We start from the raw sequence: 26,961 nt of genomic DNA on the forward strand, positions 1-26,961 counted from the left end.
ATGGCCAAATACAGGCAAGGAAGTTGCCTTCCTCCTGCCCAGACTGGGTCAGAGGGAAAAGCCAGGTGTAAGGCTGAGGTGTGCTGGTCCTGACCTAAACCGCACGGTCAGAGAGGTGCATTTGCACTGTGTCAGCGTGTGTGTGTGTGTGTGTGCACATGTGGGGGTTTGCAAACTCCCCCTCACACTGCGAGCAAGTAGAGGATATCTGCACTGCTGGGTTACTGCATTGTTTGGAGTAGGTGATCATCGAATCTGAATGGTTTGGGATGGAGAGGACCTTAAAGACCATCCAGTTCCAAACCCTGTTCTATGGCCAGGGACACCTTCCACTAGACCAGGTTTCTCCAAAGCCCCGTCCAGCCTGGCCTTGAACACTTCCAGGAATGGGGTAAACATGGCTTCTCTGGGCAACCTGCGCCAGTGCCTCACCATTCTCATAGTGAACAATTATTTCCTAATATCTCGTTTAAACCTTCCCTCTTTCAGCTTAAAGCCACCCTGCCTCGTCCTGTCATTATGTGCCCATAATCCATGCTGCACCAAATGGTATATGTGGTGTGTGTGTATGTGTATCTTTACATGTACATGCCCATGTATGTACATGCCCATACACATGTGCGTGTATTGTTGCCTGTGTTTTCCAGAGCAGAGATTTCATCCCCTGGTCAGCAGCTGGAAGAAGCTCTGGGGGTGCTGCAGCCCCCTGAGCAGGGGGTGGGATCCTCCCTGTGCACCTAGTTAGTATTTCCTTTCTCCCTTGCACGGGTTCAAATGTGGGCAGGAAATAAGCATGTCCTCTCCTTCTGCCTCAGTGTTTTGTGCTTCTGCTCCAGGGTGCAGGGGGGGCTGAGTGGGAATGGTTCCCCATAGGTTTCAGCACCATGGCACAGGGCACACGCTGCTCCCAAGTGCATGCCTTAGGAGGATGCCATCCCTGGGACAGGGTCTGGTGCTCGGCGTGGGCCAGGCCATAGTTGTTTGTGTGTCACAGCGGGAAGTGTGTGAACAGGACAAATTTAGCAGTGGAACCAGAGGCCGGAGCAGTCGGTCATTAACTGCTGGCCCCGCTCGTCATCCTGCAACCACAAACAGCTTTTTTGGGGCCGGCGTCCCAGCGGAGGCTGGAGGAAGTGTGGGAGGCCAGTTCCCGGTGACACCTCCACGCGTGGCCGAGCTGCCTGCCAGTGCCATTGGCTACCCTCTGCCCGGGGCCGGCACCGGGCAGCACTTAAATGCCTGCAGAGCCACGCCAGGGCACACAGCACAGGGCATCCCAGCACAGGCAGCCAGCCCATCCCGTCCCAAGCACTGAGGAGACACCACTCGCACAGCCCTCAAGGTAAAGGTTTTGGTTTCTTTGGGTTGCTTCAGCATTGCCTGGGGAGAAAAGGGTGATGTTTGGGCAAGAGGGGTTGTAGATTTCCTTGTAAGTTTTGGTAGAAAGCAGGACACTTGTAAGCTGGGGTGCTGGTGTTGCTTTTAAGGGAAGAATGTGGGAGCTCTTTGCTCCAGTGTGTTTTGGGTGCAGGATGATCATAGAATTATAGAATCTGTGAGATTGGAAAAGACCTTTAAGCTCATCAAGTCCAACCTTTACTCCAGGACTGCCAAGTCCGTCACTAAACCATGTCACTAAGGGCCTGATGAGCAGTGCAGTCAGTATCCCCTGTGGGGAGGCATTGATGGGCTGCTTGTGCAACTTGGAAAATGGTAGCAGAGCTGGAAGAAAGCCGCTTGCTGCTTCACCTGCCAGACCGAGCCAGTGGCCACAGGGGATGCAGTTCTCCATGTGGTTGTCTTACAGGGACTCCACTTTGGACAGCAGGGGGTTTATGGTCTGCAGGAATCACACTAGGTAGGAGGCATAGCTCTATAGCTCACTGTCCTATGGTGCTGCCCATCTGTGGTGCCTGCTCCCATCACTGCCCCTGATCTCAGCTGGGTGGCTGGTGACATTTCTGTGGGAACAGGGAATTTGGATGAACTTTTCCACTCTTTAATGATGCTTAGACAAAGTATCTGCAGGAACATGGCCAGTTACTCAAAATCCCAAACTGAAAGGAGGTTTCTGCACAGAAAATGCCAGGAGGTGGCACAAGGACAAATCCTTGGCTTGTTTGATGACACACCAGGCTGAGCACCACATGCAAGGTTGGCAAGGCTGTATCAGCTGGAAGGGCTTTGTAGGGCCAAGTTGCAACCAGGGGCATGTGCCAGTGTTTTGCTCTTGTGTGCTAATACTTAGCTCCCTGTTGCAGCCAAGGGGACCACAACTGACATGAGGGCTGCATTCGTGGTGCTGCTCCTCTGGCCCATAGCCTGCGCTCACCCTGTAAGTATCCATGGACAGGTACTCAAACCCCAAACCCTGGTGGTTTGCCCATCCAAGGCATACCGGTCACTGATGAGATGTCTCCTGGATGTGTTTAGGTGCCTGGCCATGAGCCCGCCCGCTCCCGCCGCAGTGCCCAGCAGGAGGTAAGCCATGGGGTGCTCTGGTCCCATAAGCAGCATGCTCGTAGGGCAAGGGAGGGGGAGCCTGCCCCAGGCAGGCATCTTGAAGCAGCCACCTGGGGGAAGACCTGCTGCTTCTGTGGGTCTTTGAGCTTTGCTCATCTGCTCAGTCTTCTCTAGTCTTGGTTGATTTTACCTCATTTTGCCTTGTTTCCTTGTGCACATTCCTAATTCACATTGTGCGTTCCGTGTGCTGGTCCTGAAACAGCAGTTTCTCTGCTCTGAACTGTCATGGTTTGGGCTTTTCTGTGTTACCCTTTTGTTGGTGGCTTCTTTTGTTTTTGCATCAGCAGAAACAACTGAAGCGTTGGGGTGGAAGCAATAAAAAGAAGCTTGAGTACTTGCATGGCTTAGGAGTGATATATCATCCCATAGCAGTAGCAGTAAATGTGCAGTGGTGTTCAATAACCCAAAGCACTGTGTCATGTTTTGTATTCAGGACACAGCAAATGAAGATTACATCAACAAGCTGGGCAACCTCCTGGATGGTGAAGATGGCAGACATCCTCCTGTCACTGGAGAGATGGGGGACAATGCCCTTGCCGATTACACAGCAGTTGGGAATGCTGTGGGTGAGGAGCTGGGCGAGCATGGTGGCCAAGACAAGGGAGGCAGAGCTGGGGAGCCTCAGCATCTGAACCAGGTGGACCACGAGGATGCAAGTGCCCGGGATGGGAACAGCCTGGGTTTCCTGGTGAGTGAGCAGAGAGGGGTGTTTTGCTCTGCCAGGAAAGTGCACATAGCACCAAGTCTGTGTTGGTCAGGATAGAAGCTGGCCTGCATGTTGAGCAGTGCTGGTGCCTGTGACCCGCAAGCCTTTGCATTCATTTCCATTTGTCATCTCCATAGGAGGAGGATGCACGTGATACTGATGATGGTGACAATGGAGAGCACCATGGCACTGGAGTCAGTGGGCTTCCTTCCCATGCTGGCAGGCTCCTGGATGAGGAGGATGACAGTGGGGATGACACCTTCGATGAGAATGGGGCAGAGGATGGGGGCGAAGGTCCTACCTACGTGGCAGTTCCTGATGGGGAAGGCGAACATGACCATGACGCTGGCCATGGGGACACTGGGGCTGGCGGAGGGCACAGTGACAGCAGCAGCAGTAGCAGCAGTGAAAGCATGGGAGCAGACCACCGGCAGTACAGGAACTACCCTGGCAACCGGTATGAGTGGACCTACAGGCATGGAGGGGGCAGCAGCAGCAGCCAGGAGGAGGAGAGCTACAACTTCGAGGATGAAGCCATGCAGGGTGATGACCCCTCTGTCTTCGACGGCCCAGTCAGCAGCTATAAGGGGCATCGTGCTGGCCCTCATGCCCTGGGCAGCAGCTGGGGGGCTGGCTCCCACCAATGGGAGGAGGGTGACAGCAGGTCCCCGGAGGTGGAGGATGGTGACTCAGGAGAAGACAGCCCATCCACAGAGGAAAACAGTCAGTCAGAAGAGCCTGACACCAGCCAGTCAGAGGAGAACACTTCAAGCCGCTCCAGGGAGGATGGGGATGGGGAGGACAGCCCATCCAGGGAGGATGAGGACAGTGAGTCCAAGGAGAGCACCGCTGAACAGTCAGATGAAGAGCCAGGGGAGTCCCCAGAAGACATGTCCAAGGAGGTGGTGAGCACATCAGTTGAGCACAGCAGCAGCCAGTCCCGGGAAGAGCAGGAGGACCAGGAGTCTGCTGAGGACAAGAGTGCACCATCCACACCTGACACGGAGTCCAGGGAAGATGATGGTGACCAGAGTCTATCCACAGAGGACACTACAGAGGAGTCAAAGGAGGATGAGAATGATTCCAACTCTGATGGGGATGAGCCAAGCACATCAACCGAGAGCCAGAGCTCATCACCAGAGGATGACGGCAGCCAAGAGGATGATGCAGGTGAGGACAGCAGATCCACAGAGAGCAACATCAGTGAGTCCCAGGAGGATGATGATGATGAAAGCCACTCCCAGGAGGATGCCACCCGTGAGTCCAGCAGCCGTGGGGACAACAGCTCACCACAGAGCCTGGAGAGCGGGAGCCGCAAGCGGCGGCTGGGTGCCTACCGCAACAAGCCTGCTGCTGACTACGATGACAATGACTGCCAGGATGGGTACTGACACGTGTCACACAGGCTCACTGGTGCTGGGGAGTGCGGGGGGGAGGAGGGTTTAATTTATTTGCTATATAGCCTGGCTGACTTCTTCCTGAGGAGATGCTGTGGGTAAACAGAGACAGGTTTGCCATGGCTCACCCAGCGCACACTACACAGGGTGTGAAGTGGGAGGTGATGCCAGGCACAGGGAAAATGGCAAACTGCAGTGAGAAAAACCATTTCCTTAACCAAGAGCTCTGAGTGCCATCAGGGTGATGCTGCCCACTTGCCACACAGGCACAGTGGCAGCTCAGCACTCTGGGAGCTGTGCCTGGGCATGCTGGGCAGGAAGGTCCCTGTGTTCACCCCTTGTATTTGCCTACCACTGCCCTAAAAGCTCCAGTGGGAGCTTTCTGTTGGATCCATGTCCTGCACATAAGGAGGGAAAGAAGAAAAGTACAGCTGGTGTACATGCGTGGTGCGTGGGGTCAGCAGTGTGTGAAGTACCACTTCAGGATGGAATGTATGTAATATTTTGTAAGAAATGTACAGAAAACACTATATTGTATCCTTTTTGCACTTGTATTTCAAGGCTGAAATGTACCCTGTTGATTTCTCTAATTACCATTAAAACCATCACACTCCACAGTGGCATGGTCTGAAGTGGTGTTGGTTTTCTTTCTGGGGGGAGCTGGGTGCTGAGATTTGGGGTTGGACTGGAGCAAGCAAGGAGCAAGGGCCAGTCTGTTTGCACAGGGAGCCACAGCATGCTGGGGTGAAGGGGAAAGCAGAGGTTGAGACATGCTCCCAACCCTGATTTCCAGGCACCCCAAGGGCCACCCTGCCCTGAGGTAACCCAGCAGTGGGGTGGAAAAGCTGGGAAAAGGTGAGAAAAGACCCTAACGAGCTGGGTCTGTGGCTTTGCTATATCAAGGCCATCAACCTGCTGCAATGTGAGCAGGGGTTGTTCTGTTCTTCCTGAGGCACTAGGAAAGAAATGCTCCAGGGCACCACTGACTGGGTGCTCACGGTGTCTCCTGGTGCCAGGTCTCCTGCAGCACAGACCTGGTGAGTGAGGATAAAGGGGTTGTTGTGGGCTTGTAGGTCATGGGTAAAGCTTCTTTTAGTCAGTGTGTTTCTTTTTTTCTCATGCAAGTAAACAACATGTTATTTGTTCAGAATCCCACCCAGCCCCGGCTGACGTGTGTATGATGAGTTGTACAGTCATCAGTGGGTATCGATGCTGGGGGAGGAAGCTGTGGGCTGTTGCGTAGCAGCACGATTTTGCAGGATGGAGTTGTGGCTCTGCAGGGGACAGTCTCCAATGTCTTTCAGCTGCCTTGGATGTCACTGCTGAGCATGCAATGCCAAATTCAAGAGCCAGTAAAGAAATATTTTTTACTACTTCTAGCAAAACTGCACTTAATTTGTACGCTCTTTCCAGCACTAGAAAAGCTGAGACGAACAGCTCCTGGGTTTAGTGGAATTTGGATTCATTTCACCCTGTGTAAGCCCTTCCCACTTCCGTATGAGACCAGCTCTGAAACATACAGCTTCTCCACACTGCTGCCTCTTTCCTGAGCCTCTCTCCTCTATCTCCCTGGTCTCCACTTCACAGTGGCTGCCTCAGCTGTGTCTTGCCCTTTATTTCTTGGATCCTTTGCATTAGATGTATAAGGAGCTTGGTACGCTGTGAAGTTGATGATGCCTGTCAGGGTCGTGGGTACCAAAATGCTCGTGCTGTGCACCATCGCTGGGGTGGAAGACAGCAAGCACAGGTTTGGCTGCAGCCCAGAAGTGCGAAAAGAGCTGTCTGACAGCTGCTGCTTTGTTTTCAGATTGTGGCAATGATGTGTTTGCTGGCCTCTCCGCGCAGCGGCCTGGGGTAGTGCTGCTGTGAAGTCTTCCGTGTCCAGCAAGCGGTGCTGCCGTGCCGGCAGTGGGGACGTTCCGGGCGCTGGCCAGGTCACATCAGAGGTGGGGTTTGCATGGGGACAGCTGCTGGGAACAGGCGCTGGGAGGGGTTTTTGGCGATGGATGCCGTGCTGCTCTGCGGTGAGCAGGATGGCTGAGATGTCGCAAGGGTGAACGGAACAAGCTTCTGGAGCGCTGTGTGTAACTCTCTGCTTGTCCTCACCCTTGAGTGAGCAGTGCTGGGAAGGGTGAGGACAAGTGAAGGGGAGGCGAGGAGCGCTCGTCCTCCTCTTGGCTAATGCATGGAGAGAAACACTGGGTTGATTTGCTCCAGCTTGAGTGGGAGGAGTACGTGCCCAGCAAACAGCCACGCAGCACCCGGGTACCCTGTGCTGGGGGTAGCCGGCTGTCCTTCCCAGGGCTCTGCTGTGCTTACACGCACGGCCCCACCAGCAGCGCTAGGATTTGCCTCCCGCTGTCTGGCTCCCCAGAGGCCGGGGTTGCTCAAAGCCACGTCCAACCTGGCCTTGAACACTGCCAGGGAAGGGGCACCTGCACCTGTGCCACTGCCTCACCCCTCTCATAGTAAAATAGAAAGATACTTGCTTTGAGGATTATTTCTTAACAGCACCCCATGTGTTTGGTTTTTGCAGTGTTTGCCTGTATGCAGTATGTATCTGAGGGGAGTGTTCCCACTCTCTGCTGTCAGGAAGGCAGGAGAAGAGACTGAGAAGGTCAGCTGCAGGCTCTGCCGTCACTGGAGGTGTTCTTGCATCCAGTTTTGGGCTGATTGTGCAATGAAATCACAAGGATCAGCAAGCCGGGTGGGTTAGGCAAGGACAAAAAATGCCCACATAAATGTATGCATTTTCTTTATCCACCCACATGCCATTTTTTGTGCATTGGGGGTGGCCTCTAAAGAGGAACACAGTGATTTTGCCCAGGAATCAGCACTGGGGTTTAAAGCAGGTATTTTTGGTCACATTTGGTTTGTGAAAACACCAGTCTGCACCACGGTAAAAGGAAAAATCTTGTTTGGTTTTTTTCTTGTCCTTTCCTAGAAGAAAAAATTCTATTTTTAATAAGTAGCTGGTGTGGCTGAGGTGGTGGGAGGCAGCAGCGCTGAGCCCTGCATGGCTGCTCCACGTGGGGTGGCCATGGCATGCAAACTGAATGCGTTCAACCCCCCGATTTTCCTGGCTTGGATGGGAGAGAGGTCCTTAGGACCCACAGAGCACCTCTCCATCCAGTAGCGGCTCTTCCAACAGCACAGCCAAGTGCCCTGGGCTTCCCATGGCAGGCTGAGTGATGCAGCTGGCTGCATGGCTCCTCCTTGGCCCCTGTTTGCACCTACTGAAATGGGAATATCTGTGGAAGAAACAATCAGATGGGATTGTGTCTTCTGTGCCCCCTGGATATATTTCTGTGATACTTTTCTGCACCTCTTCTGTGAAGTCAGGCTGAGAGACCTGGGTTAGAGAAGGCTCCAGAGAGATTTTAAAGCAGTCTTATACTTAGAGGTCAATAAGAAAGCCAGAGAAGGACTTTAAACAAGGACACATAGGGACAGGACAAGGGGGAATGGCTTTAAGCTGAAGTGAACCCACACTCTGTGAGTGTGGTGAGGCACTGGAACAGGCTGCCCAGAGAAGCTGTGTCTGCCCTATCCCTGGCATTGTTCTAGGCCAGGTAGGATGCAGCTTTGAGCAACCTGGTCTAGTGGAAGGTGTCCCTGCCTGTGGCAGGAGTTGGAACTGGATGAGAACTGCTGCTCACCAACTGAGGCCAGGAGAGTTTGTGTTTCTCTGCCCTTTTCAATGGGGAGGAAAAACCTCTGATGGAATAGCTGCTGCTGTCAATCTGAACAAAAGAAATGTCTCAGCTGTGGGAAAACAGCCTCTGACCTCAGTGAAGCCCCAAAATGTTACAAATCTTTTGAATGCTCTAAGGAATTTTTGATTCCAGATCCTTTATTGCCATGCACTTCAATAGCAAATAACTTCCCCCCACTCTCCCAGCACAGCCATGTCCTGGGAGTTTTATGGTCCTCCCAGCACTGCCCCAGCACTGAGTTGGGCACATAAAGTGCAAGCATTGGCATCCACCTCCATGGCACCCCCAGAACTCTCTATGGAGACATTAAAGAGCGAGCAAATGGTTTGCAGTTCAGCTTTTTCTGTTTTCACACCCTGAAATACAAAGCTGCAAGAGCTGGTGTTTTGTTTTAGTAGGAGGTATCAGGTGTCTGAAGACAAGAGCTGAACCTGCACCTGGGGAACAGAGGTAGTACCTACCTTTCCTCTTGCAGACTTGATGCTGTTTCATTAGGTTCATTATACCATAACAACTTTCAAAACCTTCTTTTTCAGAGTGCCTGAGTGCTAAGGTGCAACAGGCATGTACTTGTTTGTGTGTATGTGGATACATATGCAAGTGTTTTACAGCTCATGTATGTACACAACAACAAATACCCAGTGCAAGCCAGTGGTTCCCTGCGATACAGACCCCTGCTGCAAGTGGCAGCTTTTTAAGCCCAAATGCAGGGATCTTTGAGAAGGGCCTGCCTGGGTGGGAGGTAGGCAGCCACCACTGGTGCCTTCACACCAGCCAGATGCCTGAGTGTTCAGGGACACTGATTTGACTTGCAGACTGCTCAGCTCCTGAGCTGGATGTGCAGGTTATCAGTGGGTACCTCTGCAGTGGACCTGTGCTGTCTGCCTGCTCTCCTCCTGAAAATGGGGGCCTTTGGAGGGTTTATTTGGGCTGGTTTCCTCCTGTTTCTGTCATGTGGCTGTGTTCGAGGGCACTCATACATAGATGGAGGCAGCAGCCCAGTGGTGAGACCAGTCCTCACCACCTTGCCACCAGTCCTCACCACCAGGTAACTCGCTCTGTCTGGTGCGTGGTTTCTTCCTCCTGAAAAAAACAAGCCAAGCGAAAAGCTAGAGGGAATATGATATACAGGTATTGCTCAGACACGTGAGCACCTGGGTGGTGGCAAGTGCTGGGATTTGCGATAATGCTGTGACCTTGCTGAGTTTCTGTACTCCAGAGTTCAGGCCCCCTCAGAGTGCTTGCGTTACAGAGATACTTGTGGCCAACATTTTGCCTGGCATGTGAATAGAATTAATTTCCTTTATCTGGTTTCTTGCCTCAGGAAAAAAAAAGGAATTAGATGTTTAGTTGCAGAGGGCCAATATGCAAAGGTTGTGTGCTGATGCCTGAGGTAGATACATGGTGCGTTTTAGGTGCTTTCTCCTCCTGCTTTTATTCTAAAATTGACTGCTTGCAAAAAAATAACAAGCCCTATGCCCAGCTGATGTTGGTTTGTGTTTAAGTTTATGCCATGAAAGGTAAGGGAGGATAAGAGCTGTTGCTGAGGCATTCTCTCCTAGCTCATCACTTCGCTCCCTAGTTTGTTATCCTGGCATGCAATGCTTCTGTCTCTAACAGCACACGGGGAGAGGTGGGAGCTGGGACAAGCTCTGCCTCTGGTGCTTTCTCCCTCAGTTTTGGAGGTGCTATGGCCGCTGTGCTGCATGGCAGGGGTGCTCCTTTCACTGGCTGCAGCAGCACCTTGGCCTCCACGCTCAATGTGTCTTTCTGGCTTTGTTTTTCTTTACTTATTTTTGGCCCTGAGGTTTCCTTCCAGAATAGCTCCAGGGTGTGGAAATAGGCTGGTGCAGCCCCAACCACAGCCTCGGCCCTGCAGCGGGCCTGGGCAAGACGGGAGCACGCTGCTCCAGCACTTACTGCCCTGCAATAATAACAGTGACATTTGGACATAGGAGCCGTGTCAGCCTGCACCAGGCAGGGACGCGCTGACCAAGAGGGCTCCATGGGCTCCAGCTCCTACATCAAAGCCACAGGGGCCATGCTGGGTGCAAGCCCACCCAGTGGCAGCACTGAGCTGGTGTCAGCGGCTGGCACAAACCCCACCAGCGCTGGGACACGGGGTTGTCATCGCCTGCTGTGCGAGGGGAGCGATGTGCCTGTACAGGGCTTAGGGAGCAGGCTGCCAGCCTGACCCTTGCTCACCCACCAAAGCGTGTAATGAGCAACATGGTGTACTTGTACACAGTGGAAACTGATGGGGGTGAGGAAGGGAAGCCATTGCATTTGCACACATGTGCTGCGTATAGCACACCCGCCTTGTCATGGAATCACAGAATCACCTGGGTTGGTAAACACCTGTAAGAGCATTAAGTCCAACTTAAGGTCCTTTCCAACCCTAACTATTCTATGATTCTATGATTACTTCAGGACTGCCATGTCCACTACTAAACCATGTCACTGAGGGCCTCATTTTTTAACACTTCTAGATACGGTATTCCACCACTTCCTTGGGCAGCATGTTCCAATGCCTGATCACCTTTCCAGTGAAGAAATGGTTCCAAATATCCAGTCTAAACCTCCCTTGGCACAGCTTGAGGCCATTCCCTTTTGTCCTATCACTTGTTACTTGGGAGAAGAGACCAACCCCCCACCTTTCTCCATCCTCCTTTCAGGTAGAGAGTGATAAGGTTCCCTCTGAGCCTTCTCCTCTCCAGACTGAACCTGCCCACTTCCCTCAGCCATTCCTCATCAGACTTGTGCTTCAGGCCCTTCACCAGCTCTGTCATCCTCTGGCCCCCTCCAGCACCTCAATGTCTCTCTTGTAGTGAGGGGCCCAGAGCTGAACACAGGATTCAAGGTGCGGCCTCCCTAGTGCCCAGTACAGGGGATGATCCCTGCCCTGGCCCTGCTGGTCACACTATTGCTGATACAGGCCAGGACGCTGCTGCCCTTCCTGGCTGCCTGGGCACAAGCTGCTCACCTTCAGCTCTGTCAATCAGCACCCCCAGGTCCTTTTCCTTTGGGCAGCTTTGCAGCCACCTTTCCCCAAGCCTGTATCATTGCATGGGGCTGTTGTGGCCCAGGTGCAGGACCCGGCGCTTTGCCCTGTTGAACCTCATACTACTGACCACAGCCCATGGATCCAACCTGTCCAGATCCCTCTGCAGAGGCTCCCTGTCCTGCAGCAGATCAACACTCCTGCCTGTCATCTCAGTGTGGCCCTGAAAAATGGGGTATTTCTACTGGCGTTTTGCACATCCCCTGGAGGCAGGTGAGCTGTTCCATGTTCTGTTTCTACCTGCAAAGGCAAGTTTATTTTCATGAAGCTGCTCCAATCCTGAGATGTGATGCCTTTTAAAATGTATTTATTATTATTCTTTCAAACAGGAACATTTTAGATGTGTTTGTCCAACTTCCCTGCTGCTGTCCCTGCATGGTGCTGTGAGGTTGCTGCTGCCAGTAGCCTGCACAGGCAGCACACATTCCCTGGCCCAGGGGCTAAACATAGGTGCTGGCCGCGGGAGCACTTCAGCACACATTAATTATCCTTTTTAGGTGCTTTTTAGGGATCTTGGGCGAAATACACATTTTTTTATAGTTAGTTTGCTTTTTTTTAAGCAGCCTACAGCAGCAGCCCTTTAATTACATTAGAAATTGCCTCCCACCAGCACTCTCTGTTCCTCAGCCCTGATGAAATTCAACCTCAAAGCTGGGCACATGTTCGCTGCTCTGCTGCACAGGGCAGCCCACAGGCTGTCTCTGTCCTCTACACCCCATCACCCCTCCAGCCACCCCAGCTCCATGGCAATGGGGGATGCTGAGCCCCTCGCGATGCTGGTGCCTGTCTTTACCGTAGGCTGCTGCGTTGGCACAGGAAAACTGCACAGCTCCTTTTTTTCCCCTTTTCTCTTTTTCCTGGTGTGTGTGGGTTTTCCTGGCCTGAGGCACCAGCCTAAAGCCACAGCCAGCTCCAGGCCTCCCTTGTAATTAAGGTTCCTCACAGTGACACAATGGGCTTTGAAGCCCCTGGAGCCCTGCACCCCCAGGGGTTTTGTAGTAGGCACATGGCCTGGCTTGATGCACCCCCAAGGGGGCTCAAGGGACCTCTCGATCCCCAAAAGCATGTAATGTGTATGGTGTTTAGTCAGCAGTTAGCAACTTCCCACCATGTACCCATTGATGTGGTGATGAGCAAAATAAGACAAAATAACAACAAAAAAAACTCCACTTCGTCTTTCTGGTCGTGACCTGGGAATTTGATTAACTAAAAATTCTTTGTTTCCTAATCGAATTCAGACTCAAACTGGGCTCCCCTGGATGTGGGTGAGGCTTTCAGCCTCTGATTTTGAACGTAAACATGAGTGTTAGGGTCTTCCACTGCAAAGAGGATTTTTCTGCCCTAAATAACCAGGGTTTGATCACTGGCAAACCTGATTATTAATCGACCTGCATTTTCCAGCACTGCTGTTCCCTCTCTGCGGGTTGTAAGGCTGAAGGCATCAGAAGGGATTTGCAGTTCTCCTTGCCACTGTGGTAAGCAAAGCTGCGTTTGATGAGGAGTCATTTCCCTGAGCTTCTGCAGCCTGGGCACATGCATGAGCAGGAAGGGGCCTTTGCCATCATCAGCACATCACTCACACAAGAAAAATCTGGGAAAGAGGGAGCAGAAGTGCACTGGAGAGATAAATGCCTAAAAAACCAGCAGGATACAGTAAATATAGGGAAAGGATGTCCCTGCAGAAGTGAGTGCCAGGGGGCACTGCAGCATCCATGTGCCCCCATCCCCTGCCATGGAGGGGGTAGGAGGCAGCAGGGCAGGAGCTCTCCAGTCACTGGCTGTATCCTGCCACCAAGGTCCCTGCTGAGCTTCCGGCGGCCATGAGGGTGGAGTTTTTGCATCTTTTTTGCCCCAGGCAGTTATTCTGCTTTGCTGGGGACATGTACAGAGCCACCAGGTTTCAGATGGGCAACACCTGACTATGCAGAGCCGGGCGGCCCCTGCATGTGTCTGTGTGGTTCAGGGGGCATGAGAAATGAAGCAGACCTGCATTCTGTAGCATCACTGTGCAGAAATGGCTCTCAAAGGGGGACTGCTAACACCTGTATCCGAGTCCGCTTTTCTTTCCCTGCACTTCCTGAGGCCCATTTCACCTCTGCAGACAGCCTGGAAAGTAATATGTTTGGATTTAGCCTTTTTTTGTCTTTAATGGCTATGCCCAAGTGCCTGTGGAGCCAGGCCTTTGAGGTTGGTCTTTTTTGTCTGCTTGAAAAAACAGTGACAGAATTTCCCAAAAAGGGAGGCAGACACCCCCTGAGAACAGATTTCCCAATATTCATTTTCACTTAAACCCAGGGTGTTATTATACCCTCCGGCCTCCTCTGGCCGTTGCTCTCAGGCCAGACCCTCAATTAAGCGGCACAGTGCAAACCTCCACAGGTTTGGCAGCAGTGCGGCCACTATGTTTGTGCACCAAATCTGCCAGCGCTCAAGTTTGGGGGTTTTCTGGTGCACATGGAGGGCTGGCGTCACTCTGGACAGGGCGGTGACTGCCTGGGGGGAGGGGGCAAAAATAGACCTTATATCCCAGTGGGAAGCAGTGCAAGGAAATCAGTGCTGACTGACTCCACAGGTAGCCATCGGTGCTGGGGCTGGGTAAGCTTGTTGCTCTTTTTCCCATCCGGATTGTGCATTGCTGCCTGCTTTCTGTGGGGGACAGAGGGACTCGGCTTGCTGGTGGGGCTGGACACTGCTTTTAGCCTTTTCCTGCGTCTGTGCCTTCATGGAGCACTTGGGTGGAGGGGATGATCATCCAGAGCCTCGCTGCATGGCCAGGGAAGGTGGCATGTGGCCAGCCGTTTTCTAGCCTGAGTTAAACAAAGACAGGGAAAATTCAAGTGCAGATAAATATAACAACTCCCCTGCCACCCCCCAAAATCCTCAGCACAACTGATGGTGGGTTTAGCTGGAGGAAGAGTAGGAAAAGGAAAGGTTACTGTGTCTGACTGGTGCTGGGAGCACCCCTCCCTGGGGTGCTGGCGAAGAGATCAAACGTGTTCCTTGCTGGGGCCATGATGAAGGCAAGCAGGCTGGGTTTTGGTGGGGCTTAGGGAGTGCAGAACAGACCTGACTAGAGCCAAGCCTCCCCGCCCAGCTATGCCTGTAGCAGGCTTCTTGCCTTTGTGCCTTGCCAGTGCTATTTTTGTCAACGCAGCCTGTAGAAGCAATTGTATTAATTTCTTTGCTTGCGTATTTATTTTTCCTCCATGAGGTTAGCTCTCTGTGGTGTAATTCCCATGAGCATCGCTCCCTGGGCAGACTCTGAGCAGGTTGCACGGCTGTGGGAGGGCGGTCACAGTGGGCAGCGCTCCCGCTGGCTGCTCCTGTTCCATCTCCAATGGGGATTGGCATTTCCCACTCACTTGGAGGCAATGGGGAAGCAGGAGAGACTGGTCCTGCCCGGGGAAAGCAAGACATCCACTACTGGGTGAAACTTACTCTTCTGGCTTCTTTCAAAAGTAAAATGTAGATTTGTTCAAATACAAAAAGAAGTCTTGGATCTCTGGAGGGGTTGGGTGACCCCATCAAGAGGTTGCTGGAGCCTTTCTTCTCCCCAGTCACCCATGTGGATACAGACACTTGTATGGTTTGGGGTAGCTGGAAAGCAAGTCCTTGCCATGTTTTGCTGTTCCTAGAGAAAGCAGCCATGAGGACTGCCCTGGTCTTCGCCTGCCTGGTGGGGATAGCATGTGCCTTTTCGGTGAGTGCCAGGCAGTTGGGGGGACACCCTGGCACCCCCTGGCCTCGGTGGGGCTGGTGTGGGACATGTGCCAACCCACCCTTTCCCCCAGGTCAAGAGCTGGTTGCGGCGAGCCAAGTTGGATGACTCAGAAGAAAACGCGGTAGGATGTCCCCCACCCCACATACCCAGCCCCACACAGTGCTGCCCTTGAGGATGGGGACATTTCAGTCACTCAAGCCCCAGCCTACTGGGATTTACCCCCTTCTTCTCTCGATAGGTGCTCAAGAGCAGGCACCGGTATTACCTGTACAGATATGCCTACCTGCATCCCCCGCAGCAACGGTACCAGGTGGGTGCTTCAGAGAGGCTGCTGATGCTTCGCTGCCCACAGAATGTGGAGATTCTGACCCAGATGAGCTGGGGGCACGGTCTGCCACTGCCTTGCCGGGCAAGCGTCACAGCTGTGATGCTAATGGAGATCCTCCAGTCTGGCTACCTACGGCTTGGTTTTCCATCTCCTTAGGTCAGTGACTCATCAGAGGAAGAGGGGGACGGCTCAGATGAGGAAGAGGAGGAAAGGGGGGTGAGTACAGCAAACCAACAGCCTGCAAAACAAATACGGGAATTTTGGGACTTTCTTTGGTTTTGTAGTCTCTGCTCATCATCTTTTGTGGCTGCTGACCGCCCACAGCCTTGCGCTCTGGATGAGACTGGATTTGCTACTCTAGGCTTTATTTGATTGTGTTTTGTATGTTTTCTCTTTTTATTTCTTTTCTAAAGAGGATAGGCACAGGATGCATCAACAACTGAGACAAACTTTCTGGGTTTCCATTTTCAGTGGCTCTGAAAGGAGCGTGACAATCCAAAGGGCAGAAACAGGGAGGTTCACACAGGCAAAAGGCACTGCTGGGGACTCCTCTTACCTTTGCTTTTCAGGGTGCATTGGCCCCATAGTGCTGATGCTATTGCTGTGGGAAATAGTTATGCTTTGCACGTGTCTGTGTGAAGGGAAACAAACTGTTGTTATATTGGGAAATGCACATCTGTACCAGCCCAGCTGGAAATGCTGCTCCTGTCTGCTGGGTCAACATGAGATTGGGACGTCTGCATTTGAGAGAGTCACTCAGACCCAGAATTAAAAGTCAGGGATCAAAAAGGTGTCTTGTGCCCTACCAGGCTGTGAATGCTCACAGTAGTCTCAGCCATACAAGTGCTCTGAGACAGGGATCCAGCATCCTCAGAAACCTACGTGTCAGGTGTAATCACCTCTTTTCTCTTTCCCCCCCAACTTTTTTTAGTGATTTGAATGCCAGTTTCAGGGGTCTTTTAACAGCAATGTAAGCCTGGGCATCTGGTCTCGAACCCCCCTTTGCAGGCCTGCCTGGGGCTGGGGTGCAGCATGAGGTGGCCTCTGCAGCTCCCTGCAATTTGCCCCTTTCTGCCTGTTGCTCTTTCCTACCACTGGGATCATTAGGGATAATTTCAGGCAGTGAGATGAGACAGCCAAAGGGGGAATTTCATTCCTGAGGAAGGAATTAAGTGATACACGTGAATGCAGCTGCATCTGGGGAATGCAGCCTGCTGTTCTGGGCAGCCCCTTTTGTGGCAAGGGCAGCAGAGCAGTGGCTGTTCTGGTGCAGGGATGCAGGGGATAGTCAGCATGATAAATTACGATTAAAGGCCCCAAGGTCTTTACAAACCCCTTAGGTATATAAAGAGCACGATTATATTGGCTATTAGATGGGGGGCATCCCTCCTGCAGACTCACTACAGCTGGCTTCACCATGCAATCTGGTGGCTCCCCAGTGGAGAGGAAAACAGCCTGGGTTTTTTTCTGGCTTCAGATACACCCATATTTTAAGTGTCTGAGTTGGCCCAAAACACCAGGGTGAGCATCCTTGGTCTTGGCACATGAGCAATGGGAATTGCCCTGGGCAGGGATGGCAGTGACCCTGTGTCTCCCTGCCATGCCTGGGTACATTTGCTGGTGGCAAGGTGCTCCAAGGGCTATGAAGAGGGTGAGCTGTTCTGCAGTGGTTGCTCCAGGCTGTGCTTGAATTTGGGTTATTCATTGCCTCTTTTAGCAGCATGGACTGCTGTGCACCTTGCTGAGGGACCCGCTCTGCTGTGTGGTCCCTTGGGCTGAGTGGTGCTGAGGGCTTACTGCTGGTGGGGCTGGGGCTCATGCCTCGCTGTCATGATCTTGCCATCTATCTACACCTTGTGTATAGTGTGTTTGCAAGTAGTGTGCCTGTGGCTTTCTTTGTTGGAAGCTGGGAGAGGCAACTTCAAAAGCAAACCTTTAGATGCTTCTTAAAGCAAAATGTAGTCAGAATGGGAACACCCAGCTCCAGCCACCACCACTTAATTGCATGGCTGGGGTTGCCCTGCTGCAGCTTCTCAATTTCAGCCTAGGGCGAGACTCGTGGGAAAGAAGGAAACTCAGAGCAGTGCCAAACACCATGCAGGGATGCTGTGTGCCCCTGTCACTGCTGGGAGGGCTGTGCTACGCTCCCACTGCTGACTACCCACCCTGTTCTCTCCCTGTCCTTGCAGAAGCCATCCCATGCTGGCACCAAGGCAGATGGCCACCTCATAGGAGCAGCCCCTGGAGACAGCAAGGGTGGGCTGGGAGGAGACCTTACATGTCCCCAGCAGGTATGTTTTGGGGGCTGGAGAGGAGCCCATGGGCGGGGGTTAAGTTCAATGCATGTTTGCTTGCACCCATGGGATGCCCTTCATCCCTTTTCTGCTTGAGGGTCTGCTGTGCAAGATACCCATAGCTGGACCAAGCTGTGACCATTAACTTGTCAGGAGGGTTGGAAGGGGCACCCCAAAAAGGCAGTCTTGTCTTTCAAGGGATGGGAGTGATGCTCAGCTCTGCCCACACCTGTCCCATATCATGTGGCACCAAAAAGCTGTAACCTTCTAGCACCCAACTCAAACTGTGTTATTTTCCCCTGCCAGGGCAAGGGCTGCCAAGGGCCCCTGAGGGTGGGCAGGAACGGCACTGTGGGCAAGGGGGATGACTCTGAAAATGAAGACAGTGATGAGAATGAAGAGGAAGAGGAGGAAGAGGAGGAAGAGGAAGAGATAGCTGAGAATGAGAATGGCATCAATGGCACAAGCACCAACACCACTGAGGGAGCAGATGGACCTCATGGCAATGGCACTGCAGTGGCTGAGGAGGGCACTGGTGCAGCGGAGGAGGAGGAGGAGGAGGAGGAGGAAGAGGAAGAAGAAGAAGAAGAGGAGGAGGAAGAGGAGGAGGAAACTGAAGCCACCACCGTTGCCAGCACCACCAACGAGGAAGGGCTGACCCAGGCAACCACCACAGGAGATGTGGCACCCACATATGCCACCACAGCTGGGGAACAGTGGGAGTACGAGGTGACGATCGAGAGCCATGGCCGGGGGGATGAGGGTACCACCGACGGCAGCTATGGGGAGCAGGATGAGTATGCCCGTGGGGACAGCTACCGGGCCTACGAGGATGAGTACGGTTACTACAAGGGGCATGGCTACGATGTGTATGGCCAGGATTACTACTACAGCCAGTGAGCAGGGAGTGAGGGGCAGCCCCAGTGCTGGCCCCTCCTGCTCCATCCCACTCAGGAACATCCATCCGCATGCTCCCTGCAGCTGCCACCTGCCAGAGGGGATGCTGGGCAGCTTGTGGTGTGCACTGGCTCTGTCCCGTCCTTCTTTTGTATTTTACAAGCAAAACGAAATAAAGCAACAGAACTGAGCTTGTTGGTGACGAGAGCTTTGCTGCCAAATTCGCTGGGGTCAGCGGGACAGCACAACGCTTGGTGGATTTGAGGGGCTGCAGGTGCTCATTGCTGCTCAGGGTTAAATGTCTTTATTGCAGCCCAGGTGCACACAAAAGGAGGGAAAAGCAGAAAGACTAACTAGGAATGCCTCTGTAGAGTCCCCTCCAAAAAATGAAAGGGCATTTTCAGGGTCACTGCTATGGGATTACTGCCATGTCTTGCGCAGAGTTGGCATGAATTTGCAATATGTAGGTGATGATAACTTTACATCTTCCATTCCTTGGTAGCATGCCTCCCGTAGCCTGACCACACACCAGGCAATATTAATAAGGGTAATGACGTTAATTTCTCTTTTTGTGCATCACTAGTTGTAAATGCACATCCCTGTAATGACAGCTTTGCTCCTGCAGCTCTGAGCCAGGCATGTGGGTCACACCAAATCCAGGCACCTTGGATGTGTGTTTGGGACATGAGTGCTGCAGCCCAAAACAATCCAAATCTCTCTCCACCACACAGTCTCATCCCCAGAGCAAGGTAGGTGTGTCACAGTGGCAGTGGTGCCTCTACTTGCCCCCTGTATCAGGGATGGGGATGCCTGGCTTGTGGTCCCCAGATCTCTACCCAGAGTCACCTCCACATGTGAGCATGGGCCCAGTCAACTGAGGATCAGCACCAGGGATGGGGAAGGACCAAATTCCTCTGGGTTCCAGGCAGGTGCCCCCGTTTATGAGAAGTGATGAGTTACAGCAGGTACCGCGCTGGCCTCAACACTCCTGGAAGTGAAACCTGTGTTCAGGTCCCAGTAGAGCTCAAACTGTAGATCGAGTTTCTATTCTCCACTGCTGGCCGCTGTACAAAACCACCTCCATGTGCCAAAGCTGGGCTGCAGCAGCCAGAGTGGCAGGGGGTGCTGCCTGCAGGATGGGAGCCCGGAGCCAGATACCTGTGGTGGCACTAGGGAGCCCTGCAAGCTCTTGTGGTAGGGGAGTCCCATTGTCCACATCCCCAGGGGTGCCCAAAGACGTCAGGCAACCAGCAGGGACAAAGATCCCTGGCACTGCCAAGGGCCAGGTCTCACTCCCACGGGGCACATGGCCCAATCCCATGTGCGTCAGTCCCCACAGGCACCTCGCCAAAGCTCTGCCTCCCTGAGCCAAAGTGCGCTGGCGAGTGCTCCATCATCCACAGGGCTGCATCTGACCGCAGCTCCCTGGCTTGGTGGAAAGGGCAAGTTTCCTCCTGGCCCTGAGATTTGCTCCCACCTGAGGCTGGATGCTGATGTCTTGAGTATTTCTGGTGTTAGTTCAATGGCTGTGCCCACTCCCAGTGTTCAGTTTGAGGCAGGGTGTCAGGCGGGATGGAAGCTGTTGTCACCATCACCACAGTGCCACCTAGCCATGTTACCCACAGCATGGGCAACCCCCCTTGGCATATGTGTAGGTGATCAGCAAGACCACCAAAGATAGAAGGTGAAGAAGTTGACTACATATGTCGTGCACATCCCTGTAGCATCTTCCTACAGCAAAGGTGGGCTTGCAGGGACCTGTGCAAACCCTACATGAAAAGAAATCCTTTGTTTTTAAACCACTTTTCTATTTTTCATTTTCACCAGGCTAAGGTGCTCAGCCTCAGGGGGGGTTGAGCTTGAAACCCCAAAAGCAAGCATCAGAAGCTATGGTGTGGTGGCAGCTCTCAGCTTGGCCAGCACTGTCCCACAATGCCTGTCGTGGCTGTGACCAGGACAAGCTCATTGTATCACCCTTCTGCTCCTGCAACCCTGTCAGGCTTTCCCATGCCAGTCACAGTGAGCATGTTACAACCCCCTGCACCACATCTTATCAATAACCAGGCTGGACGTGTGCCACACTAAGATCTGTGCTAATCATCGAGCAATTTCGCCTTCAGAACAGATATTTATAACCTATGCTTTCTGTTTATCCAGCCAGGTGGAACATTTGATAGCTGTCTTCCACCACAAACACATTTTTAGCTGGAAATTACTCCCCCTGGTTATCTGCGGGTGCTGCCAGCCCTGACAAATGTCCCTGGGCAGGAGCTGATTGGCTCTGCACACCCAGGGCCAACTTTAAATTTCAGGAAAGTGGACACAGCCTCCACGGTCTGCTGCTGGGACCTGCCTCCGACAGCAAAAGGTAATCCCCTTACCTGCTTTGCCTGGCCTGTCTCTCCACAGCCCTTCGGCTCTGCTCTCTCTGAGCAGGGCATCTTCTGCTTTCACTCTGCGCAAGCCTTGGCGGGAACAGGGTGATGGCCCCTGCCTCAGCTATGCATATCTCTGCATTAAGCTCTCTTGAACCTACGTTGCTTTGTACTGCTGATCCTTATGGAAACATAGAATCCTTGTACATGAATTTCATTCTGATGTTTTCTGTAGCAGCTCTTGCACGGTTGAATATAATTTCTGGGCTAGACCTGTGGGCCCAAGCCATGGTGGATGGCTGAAATGAGAATTATTAGCCAAAAGAGCTATTGTCTTCTGCCATTTATCTGTGCTGTTAAAGACAGTGTGCAAGTGTCTTAATCCAGGCTTATGACTGTATGGCTTAGCCCAAAGTGGTTGTGGTGGTCATTTATTGCAAATATCCACCCAAGGTGTTTTGAAATGGCATGTTAAGAAGCTTTAACAGCTAGCGTTAAAGTACCCAGTCAGTGCTGCTGGCCATGGATGTGTCCTCACCTTGCTGCTGCATGCACATGGTAAGAGCATCACCTTTGCTGCAAGGAGTGCAGAGAGGCACAGTGATGCTGAGGGCCACTGCAAAGGCTGGGGAAAGCCAGGGTCACTGGATAACCCTGTGCTGTGAGAGGTTTTGGGTTGCTGCTGACTGGGACTGTTTGGTACCATAAGTTCCAGGAAGACAAACTTCAGTGATGCTTTCCTTTGTGACTCCAGGAGCTGCCCAAGATGCAAACAGCCCTTGTGTGCCTGTGCCTGTGCCTGCTCAGCACGTCTCTCTCGATACCTGTGAGTATGGCTCTCCCCAGCTTCCCAATGTGCTGCTGAAAGCATGGAGTGTGCCATCCAGTGTGCCCCATCACGCTTTCAGCAACAGGAAAGCATGAGTTGTGCTTCCACATAGCACCTCTGGGGCTTGGGGTGGGGGATTTAAGGTGCTGGCACAAAGTTGAACACAGCAAGAAAAATATATGTTAGTATGAGGAATATTAGTACTGAGGTGCCTGAGCTTTTGGCCTGGGAACAGCCTGAGTAGAGCAATGGGAAGGGAGGCACAGGGAGGATTCTCAGTTTATGTATGTGAGTAACAGTGGTCAGAGGGGTGCCTGCAATTATATTTCAGCTCTCCTAAAGTGAAATTCTGACAGACATAACTGAAACAAAGGGCACACTAAGATAAATATAATAGCAGTCATTTTTCTCTCAGTAACTGCTTCTCAATGTATTAAATACACAGCTAGAGTGAAAATCTGCTCCTAGTGAAGGCATGTTTTTCTGGCATGATAAGGAGGAGGGAAGCCACATCTTCCCTGAGGGCTGGGCCCCAGTTGTGTGTCCTTTAGCCCCCACAGCAAGCTAGCACAAGCACATCTCTTGTAGGGTAGCATGGGGGGGAGGCAATAAATCAGCACAGATTTGCTTTTCAGATACGGGCACAAAAAAGAGCCAGGTTGTGTAACCAGGGCTGTAATCCAGCCTTTGACATTGTTCACAAGCAATAGAATAACTCCAGAATATTTAATGCTCCTGGGTGCATTTCTGCCCCTTTCAGCTGTGCTCAAGGTACTTCAGTGGTTGATTTTGCTGAGATTGGAGGTGGCTCAGGGCCACATTCTCATGTAGAGAATGGCTTGGTGAGGCTCACAGGATGCTCCCACCTCCAGGTTCCCCACCCCTGAGGGGTACACTGGCCAATACATCCCAAAATATGCCAGGATAACTAGAGGAAGCAAGAAGCTTGTGCAGAAACGTGGTTGTGGGGGCACAGCTGTTGCTGCTGGGTTTGCCCACTAAACACTGGGAATCACTATCAGTCAAACTAGCTTCAGGCTCTCATTGCAGCCAGATCCCAGACATAAGCTGCAACTTACTGTGGTGTGAGCAGTGCTCTGCAACGAAAATACCCTGCAGCATAATCCAGGGTATTTGCAGAGCAGCAATATCCCATTAAAAGCAGCTGTATCATATTAAAAGCATGCTGTAGCAGGATTTCCAATACTTTTCAGCCCCTCAGAATGGTGTTCTGACTTTTCCTACTACTTCTGGCTTTGAGCTAGTACCCCAGGTAGTGCCTTAGGATTTATGGGCTTATCAACAGTTTTCCCACCCTTCCCTGGACACCATGGCATGCCCATCACAGCGGGCAGGGAGAGTGGCTAGTAGCAAGTGCTGGAAGCTGCCTTCACACCAGGGCAGCCTTTGACACCTCAGCTCTCATTTGTGTTTTGCTGCCCACAGGTACCACCGCCACCATCTGGGAGAGCTGCTGGGAACTGTGCAGGACAGCACCGGGTATGTCCCCCCTGCCCCATCTGGACCCTATAGGAGAAAACCCCATTTTTGGAGGGCAGCCCTAGTGAGCCACAGAAAAAGAGACCGGCTGTTTTCTTGCATCTGAGCAGCCCTTATGAAGAGCAGGGGAGAGGAAAGGTGCTATGCACTCAGGCAGAAGAAGGGCTTCTTTCAGCACCAACTGCTGCTCTGCCCCTGCCCAGCCCCAGAGCATAAATGCTTGATGTACCCTCAGGTGAGGTTGCAGAAGTCCCAGGCCCACTAAAACCCTGCTATAGGGTTTTTTTTTTTAATCAAAGTGTATTAATATAAAATGCATCAGTAGCAAAATTCAGAGGAGCAGTGTGAGAGAAAATGTCTGGTTTTGCCTCTTGGAAGCCAGCTGCTGTCTTTCCAGCACTTTAGTCACCATCAGTCGCATCACTTAATGTCTGATGGGACCATCAACCAGGTTGTTTATTCAAACCATAAACTACCCTGTAGAAATGAACCCAAGGGAAAGCCAAACCCTGGAGATCGGGAGGCAAGCACCTGAATCCTACCCAGGTCCCTGCCCACAATGGCAGCTATAAGGCAGTGAGAGCTACCTTCTCAGGGCTCCAGTGGATGCTGGTAGGACCCTACTGCAGTGCCAGGTACAGCAAAGCAAGCTCTTGCCATCACATTTACTAAGAAAAATGTGGGGTTTGCTTCTTTTCTTCTCCACCAGATACTGCTGAAAGGCTGCAATGCCAAGCATGGCTTCTACGTCTTCAAATACGTCTACTCGTTTTCAACGCGGAGGAACCAGACACAGATAAAGGTGAGGAGGCATCTGGGTGGCACTGCAGGATCCCAGCATGGCTGCAGTGCCCCATGCAGCTGGCAGGCACTGGGGCTGGCCCTGATCTCTCCCTTGTTGTACTGCACAGAAGGAAGAAGCCGACAGCCAGAGTGCCATCCCGGGCCGTCAGCTGGGTGAGGATGATGCCAGGCAGGGGCTGACGGATGACGGGACAGCCCCAGAGCATGGTGGCAACGGCATCATGGTTGTGATAGAGAACGGGACCAGCCCCAGGCCTGGAAACCGCAGCACTGCAGGCACTGGCAGGGATGCTCACAGACCTCGCCCGGGCACTGGCACACGAGCACGCGGTGGTGTCGGCATCGCAGGTCCCACCCCAGCCAGCTCAGAGGGCAGCGGTGACCTGGATTTGGTGCTTGAAGTTGATGGTGGTGTTTCTATTGTCCCCCAGGAGGGTGGACACTCCGGTGAGGCTGTGGCAGGGAACAGGTCCAGTGTCAGGAGTGAGGACAGGGATGTTGGTGCTCCTGCGGGTGTTCCAGTGGAGGGGGCCATGACAGCTGGCAGGGAGAGGGCCCCTGTCACAGGAGGGGCTGTGGATGAGGGCAGCGGTGAGGCCATCATCCCTGTCCAAGGGCAGGAGGGTGCCATTCAGGGCCCAGGGACAGGAGGAGCTGCTCTTGCTTCTGTCACTGAGAAGATGGAGGACGTCCAAATTGATGCCAAAGGTGTGGATGAATATGCTTACATCCCTGACTCGAGCAGCATCACCATCACTCATGGGAAGGTAGGCAGCACACCAAGGACCACCAGCTTCACCCAGATCTCTCCAGACAAGGATGACGAGGTCAACATCTTCATTGGGAGGGCCAATATCCATGTGGGAGAGCAAGAAACCACCCACGCCGGTGCCACTGTTGGCAGGGAGGACAATGGCATCCACACTGCAGCAACCAGAAGCCCCCTGCCCAGGCTGGGTGTCACTGTGGCACATGATGGCAATGATGATGATGGCATCCCTTCTCACAGGCAGCCTGAAGGACTGACCACCACAGCCACCCCAAGCCATGGGTACAGCATCACCAGCAGCCCCAGGTATGGGCGTCCTACAGGAGACGATGAGGATGGTGCCACCACCATTGGTGTTGGAGAAGGATCAGTGACCCCCGGCCCCTTGGGGTTTGCTGGTGGTGACGTTACTGTCCCTGCGGGTGCTGGCATCCATAGGAATGATGATGATGATGGGAGAGATGGGGGGCAGAGGTCTGATGGGAGGCCAGGCCTCCTGGTTGTCACCACCCCACAGCCAGAGGGCAACAAGGAAGCTGATGGCACCATCCAAGCTGAGGGAGCTGGCATCCGCCTGGGCACCACCGTGGCCTCCCCTGGGGTGAGCGAGAAGGACTGCACCACCGCCCTGGAGACGGCTGGTGGCAGTGAGGCAGGGGAGAGCACCGCAGCAGGGCGAGAGGGGAGCAGGGAAGTGGGGTCAGCCACCCCACAGCCCCGCAGGGAGGGACAGCCCGGGGCAGGGGTGAAGGTCTGGCCGGGGGGGGCAGGGCTGGACAAGACCCCCAGGACGGACAAGGCACCATCCTCACGCGGCAAAGCTGGTGGCCAGGCACTGAGCAGGACCCAGCTGAGGGCTGGCAGCCATGGCAGTGATGACGGGGACAGGACACGTCCCACTGCAGAGAGGGGCAGCGCCGCTCTGCCGGCAGGGCAAGGCAAGGGCAGTGTGGCAGCAGGAGGCCAGCAGAGAGAGAAGGGTGTGAAGGCAGGATCGGCGGCGGCGGGCGCCGGGGCAGGCCGCCTGCCCGTGCGCCATGGCAGGAGGCTGGGGGCCGGGGCGCCGGGCACGTTCGCAGCGCTGGGCCGCAGCAGGCAGCTGGACCAGATGAAGCGTGCCGACGAGCTCCATGTCCGCGAGCAGGCCTTCTATGCCCTTGGCGGGGCGGGGGGCGGTCCCCACGGCCCCTACGCCAGCCTGGGGAGTGCTGACAGCAGCCAGTCCTCCGAGGGGGAGCGGGGCAGCCGCAGCGACAGCCGGCAGGCGGGGCTGCAGCCCGCAGAGTGGGGAGCTCCCCATGACCATTGGAGCCGGGGGACCCTCTGAGGGGCTGCTGGTATTGCCCCCAGGGCTCCAGCAGTGGAGCTGTGTTGTCCCCCCTCCAGCATCCCCACTGTGGGCACTGCTCTTGCCTGGGTGAGGGGCACCCTGCACGTCGCTGTGTGGTGCTTCGCAGTTCAGGAGCCAAAAATCACTGGTTCATGCAATCCTGCTGTTAACTGGAGGGGGACTGCATCCAGCGCTGTGACAGCAATGTATGGGTTTGCTGTGCTAGACAGCCATGTAACAGCAATCGTGCTACACGGCATAGGGTAGCGTTGTTCATGCACTGATGCGAAGCAATAAACGGTGAGGAAATGCCTCTATCCTTGCGGTTTCATTTCCAGCCTAATGGAGAAATAAAGGCATTTCTGTAACTAAGGCTCTGATGACTTTGGTGTTTGCAGCAGGACTTCGGGCAAATGCTTTGCCACAAGCAACATGGTGCAAGGGGTCTGGTCCTTGGCACAAGGGGATTTCTAGCCCCAGCACATCCCCTCACCCTCACTTCTGTGGCAGCAATTTGGCCAACTAGACCCACACATCCATCCTCATCAAATCCCCCAAACTGAGGGGAACAGTTTGTCCTTGCTGGGGAGCCACACAGAGCATCACCCACCCCTCTGCTCATGACCTCCTGCAGCAAGAACTCCCCATTGCACCCTCCAGCACCCTGCCAGGGCACTTGCCAGCTCTGCCACTCTTCTAGCACCACCATAA

The 26,961-nt window shown here is 53.4% G+C and overlaps 3 protein-coding genes across 3 annotated transcripts; all 3 read left to right on the forward strand.

Moving 5' to 3' along the window:
- The first annotated feature begins 859 nt into the window (after positions 1 to 859).
- On the forward strand, positions 860 to 5,211 carry LOC101870933 (dentin matrix acidic phosphoprotein 1). Its single transcript, XM_034064791.1, has 4 exons — positions 860 to 2,335; positions 2,434 to 2,481; positions 2,957 to 3,211; positions 3,367 to 5,211. The coding sequence occupies exons 1-4, from the start codon at positions 2,282 to 2,284 to the stop codon at positions 4,618 to 4,620; spliced, it is 1,611 nt and encodes a 536-aa protein (XP_033920682.1). The 5' UTR covers positions 860 to 2,281; the 3' UTR covers positions 4,621 to 5,211.
- An 8,758-nt stretch (positions 5,212 to 13,969) lies between these two features.
- IBSP (integrin binding sialoprotein) lies at positions 13,970 to 18,778 on the forward strand. The gene is made up of 7 exons (XM_031046822.2): positions 13,970 to 13,998; positions 15,039 to 15,103; positions 15,195 to 15,245; positions 15,363 to 15,434; positions 15,609 to 15,668; positions 17,642 to 17,743; positions 18,053 to 18,778. The coding sequence occupies exons 2-7, from the start codon at positions 15,050 to 15,052 to the stop codon at positions 18,644 to 18,646; spliced, it is 933 nt and encodes a 310-aa protein (XP_030902682.2). The 5' UTR covers positions 13,970 to 13,998; positions 15,039 to 15,049; the 3' UTR covers positions 18,647 to 18,778.
- Positions 18,779 to 21,784: 3,006 nt separating this feature from the next.
- MEPE (matrix extracellular phosphoglycoprotein) lies at positions 21,785 to 26,247 on the forward strand. Its single transcript, XM_034064459.1, has 4 exons — positions 21,785 to 21,844; positions 23,294 to 23,347; positions 24,057 to 24,149; positions 24,259 to 26,247. The coding sequence occupies exons 1-4, from the start codon at positions 21,785 to 21,787 to the stop codon at positions 26,245 to 26,247; spliced, it is 2,196 nt and encodes a 731-aa protein (XP_033920350.1).
- The last annotated feature ends 714 nt before the right edge of the window (positions 26,248 to 26,961 follow it).

The sequence above is a fragment of the Melopsittacus undulatus genome, chromosome 7 (genome assembly GCF_012275295.1).
Source record: "Melopsittacus undulatus isolate bMelUnd1 chromosome 7, bMelUnd1.mat.Z, whole genome shotgun sequence".
NCBI classification, from domain to species: Eukaryota; Metazoa; Chordata; class Aves; order Psittaciformes; family Psittaculidae; genus Melopsittacus; species Melopsittacus undulatus.

Bases quoted from the DNA above. Each gene is read 5' to 3' on its own strand.
- IBSP (XM_031046822.2), top strand. From the start codon at position 15,050: ATGAGGACTGCCCTGGTCTTCGCCTGCCTGGTGGGGATAGCATGTGCC. The intron at 15,104-15,194 runs GTGAGTGCCAGG...CCTTTCCCCCAG, and splicing joins GGATAGCATGTGCCTTTTCG to GTCAAGAGCTGGTTGCGGCG. The intron at 15,669-17,641 runs GTGAGTACAGCA...CTGTCCTTGCAG, and splicing joins AGGAAGAGGAGGAAAGGGGG to AAGCCATCCCATGCTGGCAC.
- LOC101870933 (XM_034064791.1), top strand. From the start codon at position 2,282: ATGAGGGCTGCATTCGTGGTGCTGCTCCTCTGGCCCATAGCCTGCGCT. The intron at 2,482-2,956 runs GTAAGCCATGGG...TTTTGTATTCAG, and splicing joins GCCGCAGTGCCCAGCAGGAG to GACACAGCAAATGAAGATTA. The intron at 3,212-3,366 runs GTGAGTGAGCAG...TCATCTCCATAG, and splicing joins GGAACAGCCTGGGTTTCCTG to GAGGAGGATGCACGTGATAC.
- MEPE (XM_034064459.1), top strand. From the start codon at position 21,785: ATGCAAACAGCCCTTGTGTGCCTGTGCCTGTGCCTGCTCAGCACGTCT. The intron at 21,845-23,293 runs GTGAGTATGGCT...TGCTGCCCACAG, and splicing joins GCACGTCTCTCTCGATACCT to GTACCACCGCCACCATCTGG. The intron at 24,150-24,258 runs GTGAGGAGGCAT...TGTACTGCACAG, and splicing joins GGAACCAGACACAGATAAAG to AAGGAAGAAGCCGACAGCCA.